Source organism: Coccinella septempunctata, chromosome X, assembly GCF_907165205.1.
Source record: "Coccinella septempunctata chromosome X, icCocSept1.1, whole genome shotgun sequence".
NCBI classification, from domain to species: Eukaryota; Metazoa; Arthropoda; class Insecta; order Coleoptera; family Coccinellidae; genus Coccinella; species Coccinella septempunctata.
Genome location: NC_058198.1, coordinates 2,825,831 through 2,847,458, shown reverse-complemented (window position 1 = coordinate 2,847,458; position 21,628 = coordinate 2,825,831). Strand labels below are relative to the sequence as shown.

Sequence of the window (21,628 nt, the reverse complement as noted above, 5' to 3'; positions counted from 1 at the left end):
ACACACATTCGAACATATAAGTTTGAAGGGAGCCCTCAATTCAAGGAGCTTATACTATAATAATTATAGTGTTAGCCCTAGCTGGCCTAGCCCTCTTTGAGTACATGCTCATAACCATCTTCGAAAAGTTTCTTCTGTCCACAACGCGTAAAATTTCCTATAAACAATGTATTGGTTAATTCCTTCTGGTTCATAAACATTTTTTTTAAGGAAGACTTCAACGTTTTGATGATTCGAATCGACATTCAAAATATTGGCTGGTACGGTAGTATAGATTCGGAAAAACCTATGGCTTATGGGTTTTTATGTATTATTTCAATTAATTTTCTGAATCTAATTTTTTTAATGTTGAGAATAAAATGGTGGATTCGCTATTCTCGGTGAACAACTTCCTACTACGTCTAACAGATGGTACAAAACTACAATCTCCAACTGGAGGAAACTTTTCCACCAGCTGATATTTTCATTTTCTCATTTCCATTTATTCCATTCCTAACCTTTATTTACAATCAGATTGTTGGCCGACTTCAATCGTTGCTTTGATACTAAGAATATAATATTGATTAGCTATGAATATGATACGAACAGTGTTTCTCAACGGTGTTTCAAGGTAATATACTCTTATTATAGAATTAACTGCTCATCATGGATGGCTATGTGTCATGATTATTCTTATTAGAAAATATTTCCAATTTTTAGGCAGGTGAGATTTATGTCATCCCAACTTGGAGATATTGGAAGTGGTGCAGGCAAAGGGGGCGGTGGTGGTGGAAGTATCAGGGAAGCTGGTGGAGCCTTTGGAAAAAGTGAAGCTGCTAAGGAGGAGGAATACTTCTACAAGAAGGTATGAACATATTACATAATATGTAAATCGTTGCTGAAACAGCAATGATTGTTTTCGACGTTGCTTTAACTTTAAGGATGAATATTGATATTGAGAAGAGGATATTATGTCAGTTAAATCAATCCTAAAGTTGTTACGGTTTACATAAATGTCATTGTTTCAGCAAAGAGAACAACTGAAGACACTGAAGGCTAACCTACAAGATGAAATTAGTTTCCATGAAGAACAAATAAAGAGACATCAAGAAGCTATAGCCCGCTATAAGAAGAAAATGGATGAGGTCAACCCTTAGACGCTTTGTTCTCATTTCCATATATAGTGTTCTGTTGTTCTATTCTGAATAATGTTTCAGATGGTATTTTTGAGTTGAGTAAACTGGTATCAGTTCTGCTTATTAAAGTTTGATTTTCCTCAGTGTTTTTCTTTTATTTTCTAGTATAATAAGAGTTTAGCTGTAGTACCTATCTACCTATGCGCATGATGCACCGTTTTGTTATCGTTCTGCGCGCATATTTTTTGCGCATATGTGATTGTTATGACATTACCCGGTCTATCCTCCAAATTTAAAACGTAATGCGATAACCTTCGAACTTGAATCAATTTTAAGTAATAAATTTGTATGAGACATACTTCAACTGTTAGAGGAAACGTTATTTGGTGCTCTACCTTCTCAACAAATGTTACTTTCACTTGACTGATCTTGTGAATCCTCAACATTATGGGTGGAAAATATTCTTCTCTAGACCCCATGCAGGTGGACGTTCCAGAAATAGGGAAGTTATTGGAAAGGGATCCCTACTTAAAGCCTTACGAAAAGGAAATAAGACGCCGGTGAGTTAATTTTCAAAAAATTCAGGTTATTGAAATGCACTTATCATTTAGAGGTCGTTGAAGGACAAATGGAAAGTAAACAAATGCAACGTGTTTTCTATAATCTTCCAATATTGCAATAACTATGAACTTTTTTATGGAGTTTTCTTTCTATCTGAATATTATTTTTTCTAATTTTTCCCTTGTTAAGTTTACTTTTCATTCTACGAAGAAACCACCTACCTGATTACACACTTAGTTCCCTGGATATGTCTCTGAAATTGTTTTCTCTTTAGCTATGCATGCTTCAAAGATATGCTGGCCTCGATAGATGAAAATGGAGGAGGCTTAGACGCATTTACTAAGGGCTACAAATATTATGGCATAAACGTACAGCAAGATAACACTATTGTGTGCAGAGAATGGGCACCAGGGGCTCGACAACTATTTTTAACAGGAGATTTCAGTAAGTTTCAATATAGTGGAGAGAGAAATAAGATGAAAATTATTAACTGAAAATTTACTAGATGGTTGGAACAGGGAGAGCCATCCATATAAGAAGTTAGAGTATGGAAAATGGGAACTCGTTCTTCCACCAAATCAAGATGGGAGCTGTGCTATTCCACATCTTTCAGAACTCAAGGTTCCCCATTTACAAATATTTTTTTTTCTAAATCTTTAATTAATTAAGAAGCAATCAAAAAGTCCCTGTTTAACTCAGACATGAATATTGCAACCTACATCTTAGAAACTTATTCAATATCTGCTTCTCATTATGTAGAATTTTTCCATGAGGAAAAAATAGGTACCTTTTTTGAACAGGAGGAGCACAAACTAATTATTGCAAAACTTTAGGTTGTTGTGGAGACCCAGGATGGAACTAAAGAGGACAGAATTTCTCCCTATGCAACCTATGTTGTGGAACCACCGAAAGAGGAGGGGACAATTTACAAACACAGGTTCTGGAACCCTTACCAAACTCAGGTATTTTTCATTCTGGTGCTCATAGAATTTGGTTCTGTTAAATCAAATCTTTCCAGCGCTACATTTTCAAGAACAGAAAAGTGAAACGCCCCAAAAGCATGAGAATTTACGAATGTCACGTAGGCATTGCCACTCAGGAACTCAATGTTGGTTCTTATGATAACTTTACGGATAACATTTTGCCAAGAATCGTAAAGCAAGGGTATAATGCAATACAACTCATGGCCATTATGGAACACGCCTATTACGCTAGTTTTGGTTATCAAGTGACCAGTTTCTACGCAGCTTCAAGTCGTTATGGAACTCCTGAGCAGCTTAAGAGACTAGTCGATAGAGCACATGAACTTGGTTTGGTCGTACTCTTAGATCTTGTACATTCTCATGCCAGCAAAAATGTACTTGACGGTTTGAATCAGTTTGATGGAACAGATTCTTGTTATTTCCATGCAGGACCTAGAGGAGAGCATTCCTTATGGGATTCCAGGCTTTTTAACTATTGTGAATTTGAAGTGCTAAGGTTCCTCTTGTCAAACATTCGTTGGTACATGGAGGAATACCAGTTTGATGGATTCCGGTTTGATGGTGTCACTTCCATGTTGTACCATTCCCATGGTATAGGTAAAGTTCAATCTTCTTAAATCTTTGATAGATAAACCTTTCATTTTCTTATTTTCTTTAGGTCAGGGTTTTGGAGGGCACTACGATGATTACTTCAGCATGGGGGTCGACACAGAAGGGGTGGTCTACCTTATGTTAGCTAATCATATGATCCATCACTTCCACAATGATTCCATAACAATTGCAGAAGATGTATCTGGAATGCCAGGTACTTGCAGACCCATATCAGAGGGTTGTTTGGGCTTTGATTATCGTCTTGCTATGGCAATCCCTGATAAGTGGATTGAATTGCTGAAGCATTGCCCTGATGAGGAATGGGATATAGGTGAGCAGTAAGTCACCAGGAGGTGGTGAAATATTAAATAGCAGAATATATAATAATTGGTTATCATCCCTTGAGTGTACATCTGTATTTCACATATATCATTCATTATTGTTCCAGCACATTGATTGATTATGAATAGAACTCTTCATTCAATTTCAGGAAATATTGTTCACACCCTCACAAATAGGAGATGGATGGAACCCAACGTTGCTTACTGTGAATCTCATGACCAAGCCTTAGTAGGGGATAAAACCATAGCCTTCTGGTTGATGGACAAAGAAATGTATTCCCATATGAGCACCCTGTCAGGTCCCTCATCTATAATAGACCGTGGTATAGCTCTTCACAAACTAATTAGGTTCCTTACTCATGGTCTTGGAGGTGAAGCTTACCTTAATTTCATGGGCAACGAGTTTGGTCATCCAGAATGGCTAGACTTTCCTAGAGAAGGAAATAACAGTTCCTACCACTATGCAAGGCGTCAGTGGAATTTGGTGGACGATGATCTTTTGAAATATAAGTTCCTAAATGAATGGGATGCAGCTATGAATCATGCTGAAGCTAAGTACCAGTGGCTGGCTTACGAACCAGCATATGTCAGTTGGAAACACCAAGAAGATAAGGTAATCGTGTTCGAGAGGCATGGAGTAGTTTTTGTTTTCAATTTCCACCCAAATAAGAGTTTCGCCGATTATAGAATAGGCGTAGAAGGTAATGGGGAATATAAGATTATTCTGTGTTCTGATGATGCAAAGTTTGGAGGATATAATCGTATAGATACATCAGTCAGTTTCTTCACTTCGGACCAAGGGTATGCTGGAAGAAGACATTCACTACAGGTTTGTAAAAATTTATTGATGAATTTGGATGGAAGAAGATAATGTTTTACATTATTGTTGACTTTGTTTCAATATCAGAATCATATATTGATATTGTTGTATTCAATTTTAAATAATTATATTCATTTCAGGTATACATACCAACTAGATGTGCCATCGCCTTAGCAAAAGTTTGATTAATGCATTGTTATCTTCTTTATTTTTTATGAATAAATTCTATTTTGTTGATGTTTCTTTATTCTTCAAGTGTTCTATTGTTTTCTTAAGATACTTATTAATATGTCATTTCAGGAAATCAGAATATTACCAGGCAATCAAAATGTTCTTCCTCGTAAATGAAATTTCATAACCAATTTATTCTGAATGAACAGCTGCTTACCTACTCAACAGTTTGCTGCATATCACTTGCATTTAATAAATGATGGTTTAATTCATATGATGTATATATTCCAGCAGTATAGCGTGAACTGGATTGTTATTACTTCCCCAGTTGTATTTTTTAGTTTCATCCTTTGCTTGTGATTTTTGTATCACTGGATCAGTGTTCTTTATTGAAAATAGGAGTCTGAAGTTCCACAGCCTACTTTCTTATTAAAATTGGTGTAGAAGTGCCCAGTAAGCCTTCATGTGATGTGAGCTGTTGGGCTTCATTTTCCAAAAATTTGATGCGTTTCAGTCGAACTGTACTTTTTCCCTTGTAGTGTCTGATTTTATGCCTCATTCTGCAAGATTTGACACTACAGCCACATACAAGTCCAATTAAAATTCCATAAATTAAAACTGTGATTATGAAAAGGCTATAGGGTAATTCAGATAGCTGAATCATGGAGTTATCTTTTTGGATATTTTGGCAGGGATTTTGTGTTACAGGTATTTTCTTTGGGGTTTCATGAGTATCGTCCACAATCCAGAAATTATTTTCATTGTATGTTTCAGTGGGAGCCTTCATGATCATTTTTTCGAATTTCCCTATTTTTCGCTCGCATGGATCTTCATCGTATCGAATATTTTTGGAGTCGAGGCTTTTTTTCAGATTAATCATTTCTTTATTACAGGCTAGTAAGTTATCTTTCATGTTGAAAATCTTCAAGTTTCTGAGTGGAATTATAACTTCTTGATTTAAGGAAATCAGTTTATTTGAAGATAAATCCAAATAATTCAACTGAGGTAAATTGAATATTTTCCCATTGATGAAAGTTATATAAGATTCACTCAGATCTAATACCTACAAAAACAATGTTCAACTGAAATAGCGAAGTACATTTTTCTTACCTTTAGTTTTTCAGAATTGAAAGCATGCCTCTGCAATTTGGACATATCACCGAAATGATTTCCTTTTAGGTAAAGATATTCTAGACGAATCAGAACTTCAAACCATTGAGAGTAAATTTGCTGAATGCCGTTATGTGAAAGATCCAGAACTTTGAGTTTTTTGAGGCCCTTGAAAGCGAATATGCTTATTTCTCCTAATCTGTTGTGAGACATGTTCAGCAACTGTAGTTGCAATAACTTGTTTTTCTGTAATTGACATATTTTTTTCAGAATAATGGTACTCAATTATGATTTTTGGATCGTCGATTGGAAAAGTTTACTTACAAAAAAAGCATTTTCTTTCAGCTGGCTTATTTGATTGAAAGATACATCCAAAATTTGAGTTTGTGGAGGTAAATCTAAATCTGCCACTACTATGGTTCTGTTGACACATTGTGCTTTTTTGAGATTCAAATGTGTTTCGCACGAGCAATAAGATGGGCACTCAATTTTTATCCTTTTCGCCACCACCAGAAACGTTATGTTCAATAAAATGACAAGAATAACATTGTTTTTCATTTTTTCAATAACAAAACTACATTGCGAAATGAAACGGATTCTCCCTATTTCTTTTATGATTAGATAAGCGGCTATCAGGTGATAAATTGATGATTCAGGTTGGTGACGATGTTTTTGCGATGCTGATTTGAGAAGAATCAATTCATCTATTTCACCCGAAACCGATATTTATATTATAGTAATTATAAAACCATTTTTAAGTATATTTTAGTAGCACACTTCATTGATTTATGCGAAAAACGGCACATTTACATAATAGAAAAATTCGACTACCAGAGTTTCAACAGAAATTCTAATTCTGAACCACATATTCCAATTCAGCGGGATCATACAGAAAAAAATCGACGATCAGGAATATATACGCCCCTGAGGACTAGCGTAGCTATATTTATTCAAGTTATCACCCGGCAGATGATATTGAATATCGTTAAATGACCTTAATATATTGTAGTTATTCTATTTACTTATCACTTCAATCGAAAAAATGATGGAGGAACGTGTTTGATAAAAAACAAGATGAAATGGAGACAACACTTATATTTATTTATTGTACTTATCAAAGGGATAAATTCAACGTAGAGTAATAAACAAATACATTGTCAATAAAGCTTGTGACACAAATTGAATGTTCGAAATGGACATCTTTTGCATTAAAAATTTCAAACATTTCTTAATATTCTTAATACTATCACAATAAGGTTTTATCTTACAAATTGTACCACATTCTTGATGAGTCTTGGAATTTTATTAATTCCAAGATGAAAACTGCATTAAATAAAAAAAAACACCATCAATACAATGACAAAATTTTCGGAATTGTTTCCAAAATACACATTGAAATAAAATTTCCTTATATCTAAGTTCTACAGGAAGTGGGTAGATTCATTTAAACATAAATTTACAGTTCTACACCATAATACTGTCGAGTTATTGATTATGTTCTTCTTGTAGTGTTGAAAATAGTTTCAGCTTTTTATAACGATAAATTGAAGATATTTTTCATGAAGCAGGTTATTATTGTTGGGATTTTATGTTAATATTTCGAATATATCTAATATCAATATCACATACGAGTATTTAAGTATATAATCTGCTTGGAAAAATTGAAGCATAAAGACAGTTCAGTTAGGGATAGGTAAATTTGACTGATGAATTCTGCAGCTTCTACTGACAAAACTCGTCAACTATAGATTGGACAGAGATAGAATGCATCAACGATAAATCTTTGAAATATTTCCAACTATTCTAAATAACCTTTCGATAGGAACATCAAAACTTGAATAAAGATATATGACTATCTATATTAAATTTGAATGGACCCAGAATAGACATATGTTCAAAATATCTAGAATGTCTTATGAAAAATCGGATCTTTTAGGAGATATATTTGCGCTGGCACAATTTACAGCTAGTTTTTCCCTTTTCAAAATTATTTTTCGTTCGAGATATAAAACTCTTATCAGTAACACATAATAGCGACAAGCTTCGTAAGCCTCGCAGCTATAATAAATAATCGTTCACATGGATTCAAGAATAATCTCAACTGAGCCGAAGGCTCGACTCAGTCAAAAAAGAACAAGACAATCCTCTCGATTTCAGGAATTCAAGATCACATAAAATTTCATTTGGTACGAAATATTGAGTTATGTATAGACGCCAACAGACACAAGTGGCAATGTATCATTTGTACAATTGGATATAAAGATGAGGATCACAATACAGTGTCTAGGGTTTCAAGGGATTTCAGAATGTTCTCGTCCCTTGAACACCATTGGACTAATTCTTCTATTGTTACTACTCCATCCTTATTCGTATCTATTAACTGAAAATATAAAAAGTATTTATTGATTTCGGTGACAATAACCCAAAGATTTTGGAATGTGTCTAGTTGGAATTATCCACTAGAAATAAGTTGATATAGAACACAGATAATTTGAGCTGCATTCTTTTAGCATTAGGTCATAGGGAAACATTTTTAATTTACTATTATGATGATTGAGGCTTCTAGGTTTTAATTAATACTTACGTGAAAAATTTTTTCGACATGTTCTTTCGCAGATGTATCATCCACAAGAGGACGGGTAGCTCTACCTAACATTTGATAAATACTGGAAACTACATCGACCATCTCTGTCTTTGAAATGAGTCCATCACCGTTGAGGTCGTATAATCCGAATACCCATTGTAGCTTTTCTTGTACGCTACCTCTGGATACTTTGGATAGGATATTGATAAAATCCTGCAAGCGAAAAAAGATTATTAGAAGGAACATCCACCTTGGGGAAGTGATATAATTTCTGAAATAGGTTAAGCCGGGGTAATCCCCTGCTATCTGATATGTTTGGACGATTTCTTTCAATTCCAAGCTCTTTCCAAGGATCTTCCAGATTTTCTATTAATTCGAAAATTAAGGCTATCCCAAGTTATTGATCAATATTTGCGTAATTTCTCGAGGGAGTTTATGAGCGAGGATATCTCTGGGAAACTTTGCCAACCCAATACTTGCGTGAATTTACTTATCTCTCATCCTCACCTTAAGGACTCAAACTTCCCATTGTCCAAGACCCACAAAAACTTTCGGAAACGGCGGTTCTCGACCTAATAAATTCTAATCCTAACAAGGACAAGCAGCCGAAATGTCCTGTGAACGGGACGGTTAAAGAAATGGAAGAAGTTTGTTTCGCGTAGAGTGGAAAAGAAATGGATGTGAGGACCTGCGAGAATACAAAGAGGCGGAGGAACTTACTAGTATCCCGTACATTCTATCACTCTATAAAGCTTGCGGCAAGATTCTAATAAAAATGGATTGAGGATAGGCAGAACCGAATCATGTAGTTGAGGACTAGATCCTTTGGGTTGGTGTTGTGGTTTGATCCCTACTGAAATATTCATCAAACGCAACTTGTACCGAGGGGTTTTCTCTATCTTGTATGGGATGAATACTAGGTCGATTTGTATTTTGAAATAGGCATGACAGTGGAGGATTCCAATCGTCATCGATATTGGGTGTTGGTTCTATAATTTCCATATTCTCCATACAGAGATTTGATACGTTGTTTCATCTCGCAGGGATCAATTGACATTTGATCCTTTCCAGACCTAGTAGAGTCCATTAGTGTACGTTTAATTAGACAACGGACGTTGTCTAGAGAAAATGTTCGTATGCGAGCTGAATTTAATCATCCCGTTCTTTCTGGGAAGTCCATGCTGTTGGTCGGGATGCCTCGAATTATAGAAACATTGAAATTCTGCGGTTGTCCATACCTATTCTCGATTGGATGCTGGATGCTCTGTAGGGAATTCGACATTTATCGTTGAGTAGGCGTGAAATTTCGTGTTACGTACTCGCTGAAGCACGTTTTCGTGCTTCTCCGTCGTAATAGGCATTTGCGACCGAGAGTCCACGAAAAAACCCACATTCTCTGAGCCTTCGAACCTGCCTGTCCTAGATGAGACTGTAACGACCTACTGGCTCCTTCCCAGTTTAATTGGAATACCCACAATTACGACAATTAAAATACTTTCACTAGCTACTGTAATATGATCCTCGCCCCAAAAGTTCTCTGTGTTAGAAGTAGAGCAGAATAAGTTTCTGTATCTCGACAGTTCCCGTTTTTTGAGCAGAAATTCGTTTTGATTATAATATCAACGATGAGGAACTCTATCAGAGGGGCCCATTGAAAACGAAACAGGCTCTCTAGCTCAGCAGAACCGAATGAGTATATAAAGGACACGTCGATTTTTGTTTCCAGGGGCTTCATCCCTTAGTGTTCAATTCCCAACCTCTATATTTCGAATATAGGGAGGATAGAGTGAGTGATACCTCATTTTTTGAAAGACCTTTCTATTTTAAGTTCAGCATATTTAATTTTTTTGAGATATTCAAATTTAAATGTACAGAATTGGTCATTAAGTTAAACCTGCTGTGTGAATCAATCAAATTATCACTAATTCATTCTATAACTTTGACGAAAATCGTCCACCAGACATCAAAATATTACTGTTGTTTCTGTTATTAACAATTAAGGTCAAAATAGTTCATTCATTGACGAAACTGCAGAATAAATGAGTGAAAATTCGATTGATTTACACAGCATGCTTGAAGGGAAAACCAACGTTGTTTTTCATAGAATTTACATGTGAATATTTCGAGAAGGAATGAACCGAATGAAGAAAAAATGAAGGTGTTACTTACCCCATCTTCCCTAATCAAAATATAAAGGTTGGGGTTATAATACTAAGGGTTAACGCGACAATTTCAAGTTGATTTTTCATACATAATTGTTATTCATGTTACGAAATTATAGTTTCAGTGTCTGTTTTGAATTGTTGTTGAACTTCATGATAATACATCCGGAGAAATACGCCTGGTGATGTTAAGGGGAGATCATAAATTTTCTTTATGCCCTACCATTAGTTACCGTATGCTTATTACCACTTTCACGAAATGGCTGATGAATCCTGTTAGCAAATATTTCAAAGTTTGAAGTGGGAAATAAGTGAAATTCATGTGAATTTCGCTCGGAGTGAATGGAATTTATTCAAATTGAAAAATGAAAACTTTGTTGAGTAAGTATTATATGCCTCAGTCCGGAGTACAGAAGTTGTTCAGAAAACGTTCTCCAATTTCCTCTGTTATAGAGAACACAATCTGTTCCGGATTATTAAACTTTTCTTATATACTTCGCTTTCAAATTTATTATGTAGCACTCTTGTATTCTCCCCCGACTAGTAAACCTGTTCTTCCCCTATATATTTCTCTCCACGTCTCATCGTTACCACAAAAGAAAAATGAAAGTTTCCGATGATATATTCACCACATTTCGTGAGGTTTTTTTTCCAGCTTTGAAATATCTTCCACGTATACAGTCGGATAGATAAGCCAACCTTGATTCTCTACGAACTTGGACAATAACGCTGAGATGAACCGAGAGCCGATATATTTATTTTTGGATTAGGGTTTAATTTTTTCGAAGGGGTCGAAAAATATGCCCTCTCCTTTTCTCTCGAGGTCGGAAAATATGTTTTCTCGGGGTGGAAAAGTTTCGGATGAATCGAATCGTTTTACTTTCACGCGAAACAATTTTTCGAAATTGTAGAGGGGAAACAACTCGTAATTAGACTGAGGCAGAATTTCGTTCGAGGAATGAGAAATCTTATTATAACTTCGCTATAGACGTGGAAATAAGTTGCTCAGCTATTACATTTTCACGAGCGGGCTGACGTTTAGGGGACCACTCTAAATTAACCCTCAACGTTAGTTATGTCACAACCCACTCGCATATTTTCATCTAGGTAGGCCGTGTGTTTACACATGAAAGTGAAAATGAAAAATGCCCGCTGCCTCGTTCCAAAGTAGGCAATAATTTGCATCCCGTGAAAAGTTCGCCGAAATTGTGCCCTCACAAGTATAAATTTCGCGTAATGTCAACTCGTTGACCCATATTTTTCTTCCTGAATTATTTCGAAAAGGGTTATTGAATAATTTATGGAAATGAAATGTGCCTAACACCACTCCAGTTCATTCCGAACATTGGATATATGACCGTCTATTATCCACCAAAAAACTCGGACGTTTCAATATCACCCTTAAAAAGGGTTGTCCTTTAGCATCGCAAGCTTTGGGAAGTATTTTAATTCAGGAAAATTCAATTTGATTTCGAGCAACAAATTTTTTAACTAATTTGGTATCGACCAGAAAATGAGAACAGCAATTCATATTCTTGGGGCCATTTTTCCTCGGAAAAATCTCAGCAGCGGATCCAGGTCAGGTTCCTCATCCTGGAGGATTTGTATTTCAATCCTAGGAATTACGTTATTTTAAGAGAAAATGATTTATATCGCGGAAGAGCTTACGCTGCGAGTTGAATCTCCGGCGAAAGGGAGTAAACAAGAGAGGAACACGGAATTTTTTCATATGAGAAATTCATTCGTTGTATTCCGCTGACTTAGGTGTAATGTGAGAATTTATAGGAACAGGTGTAATGTATAACTGAGAAGGTTGGGTAAATAAGGAAAATAACGAATTCTACATGAGCTCCATGCTCGTGTAATTTTCCCGGGAAATTGTGTTTCAGTCTTGGAAAATTTTGGGGGTACCAAATTCAGCAATTCTGGAATTTCTTGAAAAATCAGAAATCGTAGATCACACGGCTGTTTAAAATTCTGAAGGCGTTCGGAAAATTCTTTTCGGATGATTGCTTTCTTGCACGCGAAATGGATGTACATAAATTGTAAGTGAAATATCTGCAAGGGTTCAACGTCGTCGGACCTATCGGCTCGAAAAGTCGGAACAAAATAGTGAAATTTATGCCCCCAATAGGCGGATGGGGATTGAAAGCCCCCAGGTACTGATAGATATTCATAAAAAACACGCTTTCCCAAATACACCGACATTAATCTCGGTCGGGGAAATTGCATCGTGCCGAATAACCAGATTAGATTTGCCTTGAAAACGCTTTCACCACTTTCATTGGAAAACAGACATATATCACAGTGATTTGTGCCTGTATGTTATGAAAACCCAATAGGATGTGCGGAGATACTGTACGTTGAATACCGTCAAGTCGGATGTGTTCGCTGTTTTTCCATGCCGTGTGCGGCTTTTCCACAAACGAACCAATTTTTCGATTGGAAGGGGTGTACTTGCACCACCATTATTCGAGTTCCCATTCCACGCATTGACTCATTGAAAACCCCTTCCCAAAATGAACTTTTCGAAGGGGTTAAAAGATATTTTTTGCTTGCCATTCCTATTAACCTTCCAGCACATAAATGCACCAAGTTAAATCACAACTTCTCCAAGTTTTTACACTGAATTTCAAATGTAAAAATGATGTAAAATTTTAAGGGTTCATTTCCTCAAATCAATGTCTAATCAATCCGACTCTCGGAGTCCTCAAAACCAACATCACCCTCAATGGAGTTCCCTTAATTCCGCAGTCATAAAAAGGCAATATTTCACGTTCGACGAGCCTTTTATTTTGGGGGCAGAAGCCGTGAAATATTTCACGGAGTTAATAGTTCCGCACACTGACGATCTTCCCCTCTCACGTGAAGATCCTTGGGTCCGGAATCCTTCCCGGAGGTCCTAGTGCGATGAAGCATAAAAACTTGGAATTGGATGGAGAGAAGGATCCCCTTTCTCGATTTCATACTGTCTGAGACCTCGATATGATCTGGGTATCGATCACGATAGAGAGTAGGGTTTTCTAAAGGGGAAACACGATTTTTTTTACTTATGTAGCAAGAATTTTCAGCGTTTTTCCTTGTGGAAAATCGAAATTGCTCATGATTATTCTACTAAAGGATGAACACACAATAAAATTTTCATGAAATCACTCGGTATTTTACAGAGAGGCAGTATCTAGATGGATACGAGGATATATTGATAAATTCTTAGCGTACCAAACAAAATTTCAATGTCAAAATATTTTATTACTCAACATATTCTCCTCTTAATTGTATACATTTATTACAGCGAACCTGCAACGTCTCTAGACCTTTCAAAAAAAATATTTCTTCTTGATCTGCAAACCAGACCTCCACAGCTTTTGTTACCTCCTCGTTGGAAGAAAATTTACCTTTTAGACTTTTTTCAGTTGAGGAAAGAGATGATAGTCGGATGGAGCCAAATCTGGTGAATAAGGGGGGTGTTCTAGTAATTCAAACCATAAATCACGAATTTTTTGCATGTCAACGTGTGATTTATATGCAGGGGCGTTGTCCTGCAAAAACAAAACACCCCTGGATAGGTTTCCTCGTCTTTTCTCTTCAATTTTTTCCCGTAGAGTGGTCAGTAATGTCGATTAGTAACCTCCGGTTGTTGTTCTACCCTTATCCAAAAAATCAGTCATGATGATTCCATGGCAATCCCAAAAAACTGAAGCAAGAACTTTTCCAGCAGATTTTTGGACAAGAAACTTCTTAGGTCTTGGAGAACCAGAGTGTCGCCATTCCATCGATTGTTGCTTTGTTTCTGGATCGTAGAAATGTACCCAAGTCTCATCCATAGTAACAATTCGGTTTAAGAAGTCTACATCGTTTTCAAATCGAGCACAGATCGAACGCAATGCTTCTACCCTTGCACGCTTTTGGTCAATGTTCAAACATTTGGGGATCCATTTTGCAGCAATTTTTCTCATGTCCAAATTGACCTGAACTATATGATGAATAGAAAGATAAATGGAAGAAGAAAAATACTCGAGGGGCCAGTTTTTTTAATGTTCATCAATTTCTAGTGGTCGTATCCATGCTTCAATGTAGACCTTTCTGTTCTGGCTGTTCATCAAACGGTTATTTGTGTCCTGGACAAATATTAATATCAAATCACCCCCCTAAACGTAACAGTTTGGGATAATTGAGTCCCTAGACGAGAGGGTCATACTCCAAATTGAAATCTTGAACACCCTCGAGAATTCATCAGTTTACTAATAATTATCGGGTAATCAAACCTAGTAACTAGTTCCACAGGAACACCAACTCGAACAATCAATTAATAATAGTATTCGTAATAGAAATCTGAATTGAACCGACATCATTTTTCATTTGAAGGAAAAATGTTTTCATATTGCGCTCTCAGTTCAAAGTGGAGGTAACCTGAATTGTTCTTGATATATTTCAATGGTGTCACTTAATATAGGGATAGGGTAGGAGCGCCTCTAAAAGCCTTTGGGGAGTATGCCATTGTGCTCCTTCATTAACACTTCACCCCATTCAGATTTGAGAATAGGTAATGAACAACCTCCAAAAGACAAGTTGTACTCGATATTAACCGAACAGGGAAGAAAAGTGTGGACGGAAATACTTCTCAAATAATCTCTAATTGGCCAAAACTCAAATTCTATTTGAAGAAAGAAAGTAACTAATTAGTTTCGAACCATTTCGTCGAGAAAGAGTAGATGCTGACCATGGTTACGGTTTCATTGGACCTCGTCAGAACAATACAACTCATACCTCGGCGAAAAGGTGTACACACAGCGCCATCTGAAAGGAAACGAGTACCAACTCGAATCTCTCAAGCAGGGGCAGATGATGGTGATGATTGCTATTGGATTTACGTCCGTGTCTGAGTTCCGAATACCACGATGAAAGTTCAAGCGTATTACCACTAACTAAACGGCCGGATTGTTGGATATGCCTAATTCAAGAAGAAAAACGCAACGAACGTTTTTCCGGAGATACGGCGAATCTGTAACGGGGAAATTTGGGGGTGAAAGGAAATTTATGGGGGGAAAATGGAAATAAGACTTGCTTTCGCACAGTAGCGTAGGTTCGGCGAGATTCATTCACGACGTGAAATATAAAGGCTGCCTCCTTCTCTTGAATATTTACAATAAATCGGCTGGTGTTCTGAACACCTGTGGAAACTACGATCAATTATCACGGCTTTCACATCAGTTCCAGTAACAGATTCCCGACTGAGAAATGTGTTTGAATAACGTGAAGACCTGCCATTTGAATAACTCGTTGACATCTGTTTGCTCAGCGTATATACCGGATGAGAGGGTTAGGCTTAGGTCTGATTTGACGTACGGGGAAATGGAATATCCAGGATGATCCTTAGGTCATTCGGAACTCTGGAATTCCTTCAAGCACACGTTGATCCGCGATTCCAATGAAACGTCCAGAAAAATTGAGAAATAGGGCGTAGCTGCTCGTGTATAGCAACCAAAAATGGGACACAGCAAATGGATATTTTAATAAAAATAGTAAAACATTTGCTGAAAAATCTGTTTGACTTGTTCGTTATGATTGTATAAGGGGTGGATGGAACAATTTCAATCATACCTGATTCCACTGGTAACTAGGAAACTTCTACGAGCAGTGATACTGCAGGAAGTAAACGTCAGAGTTTCACATAATACTTATGGGACAGCCGTAGGGCTTATCACATCCGCCGTCAGAGCACTTAACGTGTTCTGGCATGCCTCCCTTCTGGTTAGGTACCAAATGTATCGGCAGTAATGCTCGTTTGTTACAAGAACAACATTAATCGTGAAATAGTATATTAAGTTTCGATAAACCGTTGATCATCGTCGAAAATATGTTCTCGCTCCATACTCCAGGAAAATAATAGTTCAGCTTGGGGGAAGAACTCAATTCGTTCACCCTTGCCATTCTTTTTTGAATCAAAGATATCGACTTATATACACAGTGATTTATATTATTATTACATATCGATGCCATTAGTGAATCAATGATTAAATTTGGAAATTTTTGTTTCAGATTAGGAGATCAAGTCTGTGCAGCCTCCAAATTCATCTTCAACACAATCAAGTTGGTGAGTTTATTATTTAAACACTCATTCTCATTGTCAGGATGAATATTGATCAAGTTAGAGCAGTAATGTTGAAAGGAAGAAAAAAATGGTCTAAATTTATCCAAAAAGTTTGATGTTCGAGTAAATTTTTTCGAACTCAATGGTTTGAACATTACATTTGGACAAAATTATGAGGCTTTGGCTCGTAGGAACACGCAAAAATTCGAATAGAATAGATACAGCCGTTTAAATCGTTAAATAGCCATTTATATTCCTACAAGATTCGTAGTGATTTCTCATGTATAGTTTATAGGGTCATCAGCAATTCCCTAATGCCTCTGGCTACACATTGTTTTCCAACCCCAACGAACGCCGATAATGAAAAGCCTTTCCACCCCGATTGCGAGGCTAAAACTCCACTACGGAAGGTTGAAGAGTTCGAAAATTTAAGGACAATTAGATTTTTTTCGGTCAGGGCTTTTTTCCGAAAACATCCATAATTAATTGATCAATCATACCACCCTTATAGAGATTGATACGTTGTCGGGATTTAAACTTGACAACGCGAAATTTTTAAACGGTGAGCACCTGAAACCGTGTTATTCATTTTTTTCATAGCCGACCGCGATTCAACTTTTAATGGTTTGGGCAATTACTGTCGCATCCCTTACGTGATGTCATTTTTCGCGCTAACCACATCGGGTCGTTTGCCCCGCTAATTAGGGTTGCATTGCACTTGAAACGGGCAGAATTTTTCATTTAAGTAGGTATGTCGAGACTGTGGAAAGTTATGGTAGAAAATCGAATAGGATTGTGGATTTCACACCCTTAACTATGAGGAACGAGTGGGAAAATTAGTTTTAGGTGCATCTATATTCGAAAAATATCTCTGCAAATTTAATTGGTTCATATTGGTCCTACATAGAATTTTTTTTATAAATCCATAACCAAGTCTTTGAAGCAAGGTGACTCTTCAACATACCCCTTAATTGGAACTTTTCGTCTTATCTTGACGATATATATCCAGGTTCCCATTAATCCTTGAATCATGGGTGTCTGAGGAGAATATAACAGGGTGGAAACGTATAATTCGTCATCGATTAATGTGGAATAACAGTTCTACTATGATTTTGTCGTGGAAAAACAGTAATTGACTCGATAAAAAATGTGTAAGAATATGTCAGAATTAGAAGGATCAGTCAATCATGCTCATGATTGATGTTGAAACAAATTATTGGTTACTAATTTCATCAGATTTGTTGAGATGGTGTGCAACTCGACTCTTTTTGCTCATTCGTAAATTGAAAGGGGATTCATCGGTTTCAAGAGGAGAATAGAGGTCCCATAGATACCCCATTGTATTGGGTTTTTTCAGCAGTCCATCGAATAACGTGACCCCTCGCTGGAGTCGGTTTCAAGAGGATAGATCGCTCGCACAGGCGTTTAGCCGGAGGTTTCGCTCTTTGGTCAATTCATCACATTGCGAGGGGCGATAAACATTATCGAATTTCGTTAGGAAGTTCTTTCCCTGGAGGTGCACATTTGTTATCCCATAAACACACAATTCCTAATTGGATAATTTCTACTACCGTTGTCACAGATTTATTGGATGCTTTGTGGCTCGAACTTTCCCATTCTTTTTGAACGTTGAATCGTTTACAAATAGGGGAACAGTGGACTGTTATCGGGCTGTTGCGTTTGGGAATTTCCCGGATGAGGTACCACATCAGATGAAAAATTCCCAACTAATTTTGACGAAAATCGCTCCATACATCAGAGAGTCTTCCAAGGGGAACTGCAAGCTTTTCAACGTGCCAAAAAAGAAGGCTTTCTTCATAACTTTTCTTTCTCATTCAAAAAACCTTTTGAGTCATAACTTCACCATTCTTTTTTCAAGGGTGCACTCTGTTTGTTGATACATAAATGAAAATTTGAATGAGTTTCCGTTCCCCCCAATCGAAATCATCAAAATGTGGGCAGAGTCACGATCGGAAAGTTCCCCGCTCTAATTGACGTCCGGATTCTTTCAGCGGAGTTCGTTAAGACTGAAAAGGCCATATAAATTAAGTTGCACCTTGATCGGATTATTTCTACGGAATCAATTCTTCGATGGTAGCTCCGCACAGACATATTACCGGCATTAACAACCATCCAGATAAAATGAACGGAAGAATCAGCATTCCTCGTCTTTCAATTACTTCCCTCTCGATACCATTATCTACGTCTAAATAGGGGAGGATGCTTTTTATCGCGGCGATACTTTAAAAAGCGGAAAATATGGTGCTTGAGGAGAACGGAATTTTCAGAATTTATCACCTTGTTATTTTTCTAATATGACAACCTCATTCTGGCTTCCTGAATAGCTGGGCGGAAAAAGTATTCAACTTTGTAATACTGACATCAGAGCCCTTTCTTGTAGGAAATCCAGTTTATGTTCGGCTATATCTCCCTGAGCTTTCGCATTGTGGACAGGGGAATGAATGGGTTTGTGTTTCTCAAATTTTCAATTTCCCCCGACATCTAGATCCTATGAATCGGTTTAATTAAACGTCAAATGAAAGATTGTGAAATTTCCTTTAAATCAGACACATTTTTGGACGATAGATCAAATATTTCCTGATAAGGTCGTGACCGTGATACGTACTGCATTTACCGCAGTATAAATCACCCCGATGGTGTATACCCAATTGATCGGACATCCTGTAGATAATTGATATAGATACTTCGTAATGGATTGATTGCCAAGTACAGGTCTTGTGTAGGCCTAGCGTAATATATAGATCCGCCCTTCATAATTTATGAACAAACAGCGAGGGACTTGGTGTATTGTCCTCGTTCTGATCGATTAAACAGAAGCGGGCAAGTTTGGCGTTAAAGGAGCACCAAAAAAATTCGGACATGGGTTCCCTCTATCTCCGTGTGGGCCGAAACAAGGCCAAGCAGAGAATATCAGATCGAAAACGGAAGAAATAAATGAAGTTGAAGACTCTTGAGCTCCAGTGTGTTATTCCTAGATGTTATTATCCTGATTCTCCTATGGTGGTACCTCAAAAAGCTTGTGCTAGTTGGTGTCAGGTTGAGTGAAGATCTTTGAGGGATAAAGGCGTTGGGTGAATAAATGTATCATGTTGTGATTTAATGCCTCTTGTGCTAGAGGACCAGGAGTTCAGCACACAAGATCCTATCAGCTCCAAGTTCTCTGGATCAAAGAGGGTATTAACACACCTCTTAGATGGCCCAAGCATTCCTTGCATCGGCTCCCGATACCGAGGCACTTTGTACATTACATCGTTCAGTTTCAGCTGAACTTAATGTGTGAGAGTTCCGAAACTTGGAAGAGTCTGAAGACGGTGCATCAATCAGAATCGATGTACCAGCAAACGATAATACGTCTGGGATGTCCGAGATAATAGAAAACTAATTCGATACTCTCGCGTTGCGAGGGAATACAAAGACGAAGTTTAGCAGCGATGTTTTCTGCTTTGTGCCGGCGGACTTGTGTGCCTCCGATTTTTCAGCGATGAGGCAACGAGCCAATTCGAACAATGGGAACAATCAATCCGGAATTTGAATTGGGAAGCTGAAACAGGAGTTATCCATCCAACTTCGGCATAATAAAGGTAACGAAGGATTTCGACTCAATTCAACTTGTGCCTTTATGTAACCCTCCCCCTGCAGCCTCGTAATTAATTCCAAAACCCGTATTACCCCCCGATGTTAATTCGAGATGCTGCTGGGAGAAGATTCCGCTCTTTCCGAACGTTCCAATCTACAAGTGGAACTGTTTTCGGGTGCTTTTTCGGCATCCCTTCTTGGACAATCCAATTGGGGCCCGGCCTTGTAGGGAGTCATTGTTGACGAGACAGTACATCCTTTATGACTAGAAGAGTTGCTCTTTCAGTTTTTAGTGTGGATTACGTTTGAATCTGCTATGATTTTTCTGATAGACACCTAACTCGAAAGTTTAAAAATTGACAAATTAAAAATATGATTTTCTGATAAACAACGCTGGATATTTGAAATTTTGGTATGAAAATATAGGTTTCCGAACACGCTGAATCTATTTCAAGCAATTTCGAGAGCCTATCTCCGTTCATTTAGATTTTCATCTTGGAAATGGTATTTTTCAAAAATTTGCAATTTTCAATCTGCGATATCTCCTGTTATATTCGTCTGATCCAATTGGGATTTCCGGTTATATAATCAGCGTTGCCTAGGCTTCCACCCAAGCACAAAAACTCGATTTCGAAAATCTCGATTTTTTGGGTCAAAAATGAGCAAGGGGTTAGACCCCCCTAAAATGACCTATTTGCTACTCTGTCTGAAAATCAGGATGTTCTATTACTGTCCTAGGATATGGAGTGCATAGAATTTGTTTTGAAGATTCTAGAAAACCAAACAGTTGATGATTCAATAGAGAATTGCACTCCAGAGAGCTCTTCGAAGTCAACTCGAAAATGAAAAGTGGAAAAACAAAAAAAATTATTTCCTCCTAAACAGCGCTAGATAATTGAAATTTTGGTATGAAAATATAGGTTTTCGAACACGCTGAATCTATTTCAGGCAATTTCGAAAGCCTATCTCCGTTCGTTTAGATTTTCATCTTGGAAATGCTATTTTTCAAAAATTTGCAATTTTCAATCTGCGATATCTCCTGTTATATTCGTCTGATCCAATTGGGATTTCCGATTATATAATCAGCGTTGCCTAGGCTTCCACCCAAGCACAAAAACTCAATTTCGAAAATCTCGATTTTTTGGGTCAAAAATGAGCAAGGGGTTAGACCCCCCTAAAATGACCTATTTGCTACTCTGTCTGAAAATCAGGATGTTCTATTACTGTCCTAGGATATAGAGTGCATAGAATTTGTTTTGAAGATTCTAGAAAACCAAACAGTTGATGATTCAATAGAGAATTGCACTCCAGAGAGCTCTTCGAAGTCAACTCGAAAATGAAAAGTGGAAAAACAAAAAAAAATATTTTCTCCTAAACAGCGCTAGATATTTGAAATTTTGGTATGAAAATATAGGTTTTCGAACACGCTGAAACTATTTCAAGCAATTTCGAAAGCCTATCTCCGTTCGTTTAGATTTTCATCTTGGAAATGGTATTTTTCA

General features: G+C 37.2%; 4 protein-coding genes across 4 annotated transcripts in view; 2 read left to right on the top strand and 2 right to left on the bottom strand.

Annotated features, from left to right (window-relative positions):
* Nucleotides 1-448: 448 nt before the first annotated feature.
* LOC123322149 (ATPase inhibitor, mitochondrial-like) lies at nucleotides 449-1,259 on the top strand. Its single transcript, XM_044910004.1, has 3 exons — nucleotides 449-610; nucleotides 700-844; nucleotides 1,008-1,259. Exons 1-3 carry the CDS (start codon nucleotides 570-572, stop codon nucleotides 1,134-1,136), a joined length of 315 nt encoding a protein of 104 aa, XP_044765939.1. The 5' UTR covers nucleotides 449-569; the 3' UTR covers nucleotides 1,137-1,259.
* Nucleotides 1,260-1,386: 127 nt separating this feature from the next.
* Nucleotides 1,387-4,648, top strand: LOC123322140 (1,4-alpha-glucan-branching enzyme). The gene is made up of 8 exons (XM_044909987.1): nucleotides 1,387-1,675; nucleotides 1,951-2,120; nucleotides 2,182-2,297; nucleotides 2,510-2,638; nucleotides 2,695-3,256; nucleotides 3,318-3,581; nucleotides 3,741-4,420; nucleotides 4,552-4,648. Exons 1-8 carry the CDS (start codon nucleotides 1,563-1,565, stop codon nucleotides 4,594-4,596), a joined length of 2,079 nt encoding a protein of 692 aa, XP_044765922.1. The 5' UTR covers nucleotides 1,387-1,562; the 3' UTR covers nucleotides 4,597-4,648.
* A 108-nt stretch (nucleotides 4,649-4,756) lies between these two features.
* On the bottom strand, nucleotides 4,757-6,312 carry LOC123322144 (leucine-rich repeat and transmembrane domain-containing protein 1-like). Its single transcript, XM_044909994.1, has 3 exons — nucleotides 6,017-6,312; nucleotides 5,693-5,938; nucleotides 4,757-5,645 (listed from the first exon to the last, which is right to left on the bottom strand). Exons 1-3 carry the CDS (start codon nucleotides 6,248-6,250, stop codon nucleotides 5,001-5,003), a joined length of 1,125 nt encoding a protein of 374 aa, XP_044765929.1. The 5' UTR covers nucleotides 6,251-6,312; the 3' UTR covers nucleotides 4,757-5,000.
* A 460-nt stretch (nucleotides 6,313-6,772) lies between these two features.
* The window catches only part of LOC123322148 (Kv channel-interacting protein 4-like), a 65,072-nt gene continuing 50,216 nt past the window's right edge, over nucleotides 6,773-21,628 (bottom strand). The window contains exons 5-6 of the mRNA XM_044910003.1: nucleotides 8,277-8,489; nucleotides 6,773-8,072 (exon numbers count right to left, since the gene is read on the bottom strand). Coding sequence (XP_044765938.1) covers nucleotides 7,962-8,072; nucleotides 8,277-8,489 — 324 coding nt within the window. The 3' untranslated portion in view covers nucleotides 6,773-7,961. The remainder of the gene's footprint in view (nucleotides 8,073-8,276; nucleotides 8,490-21,628) is intronic.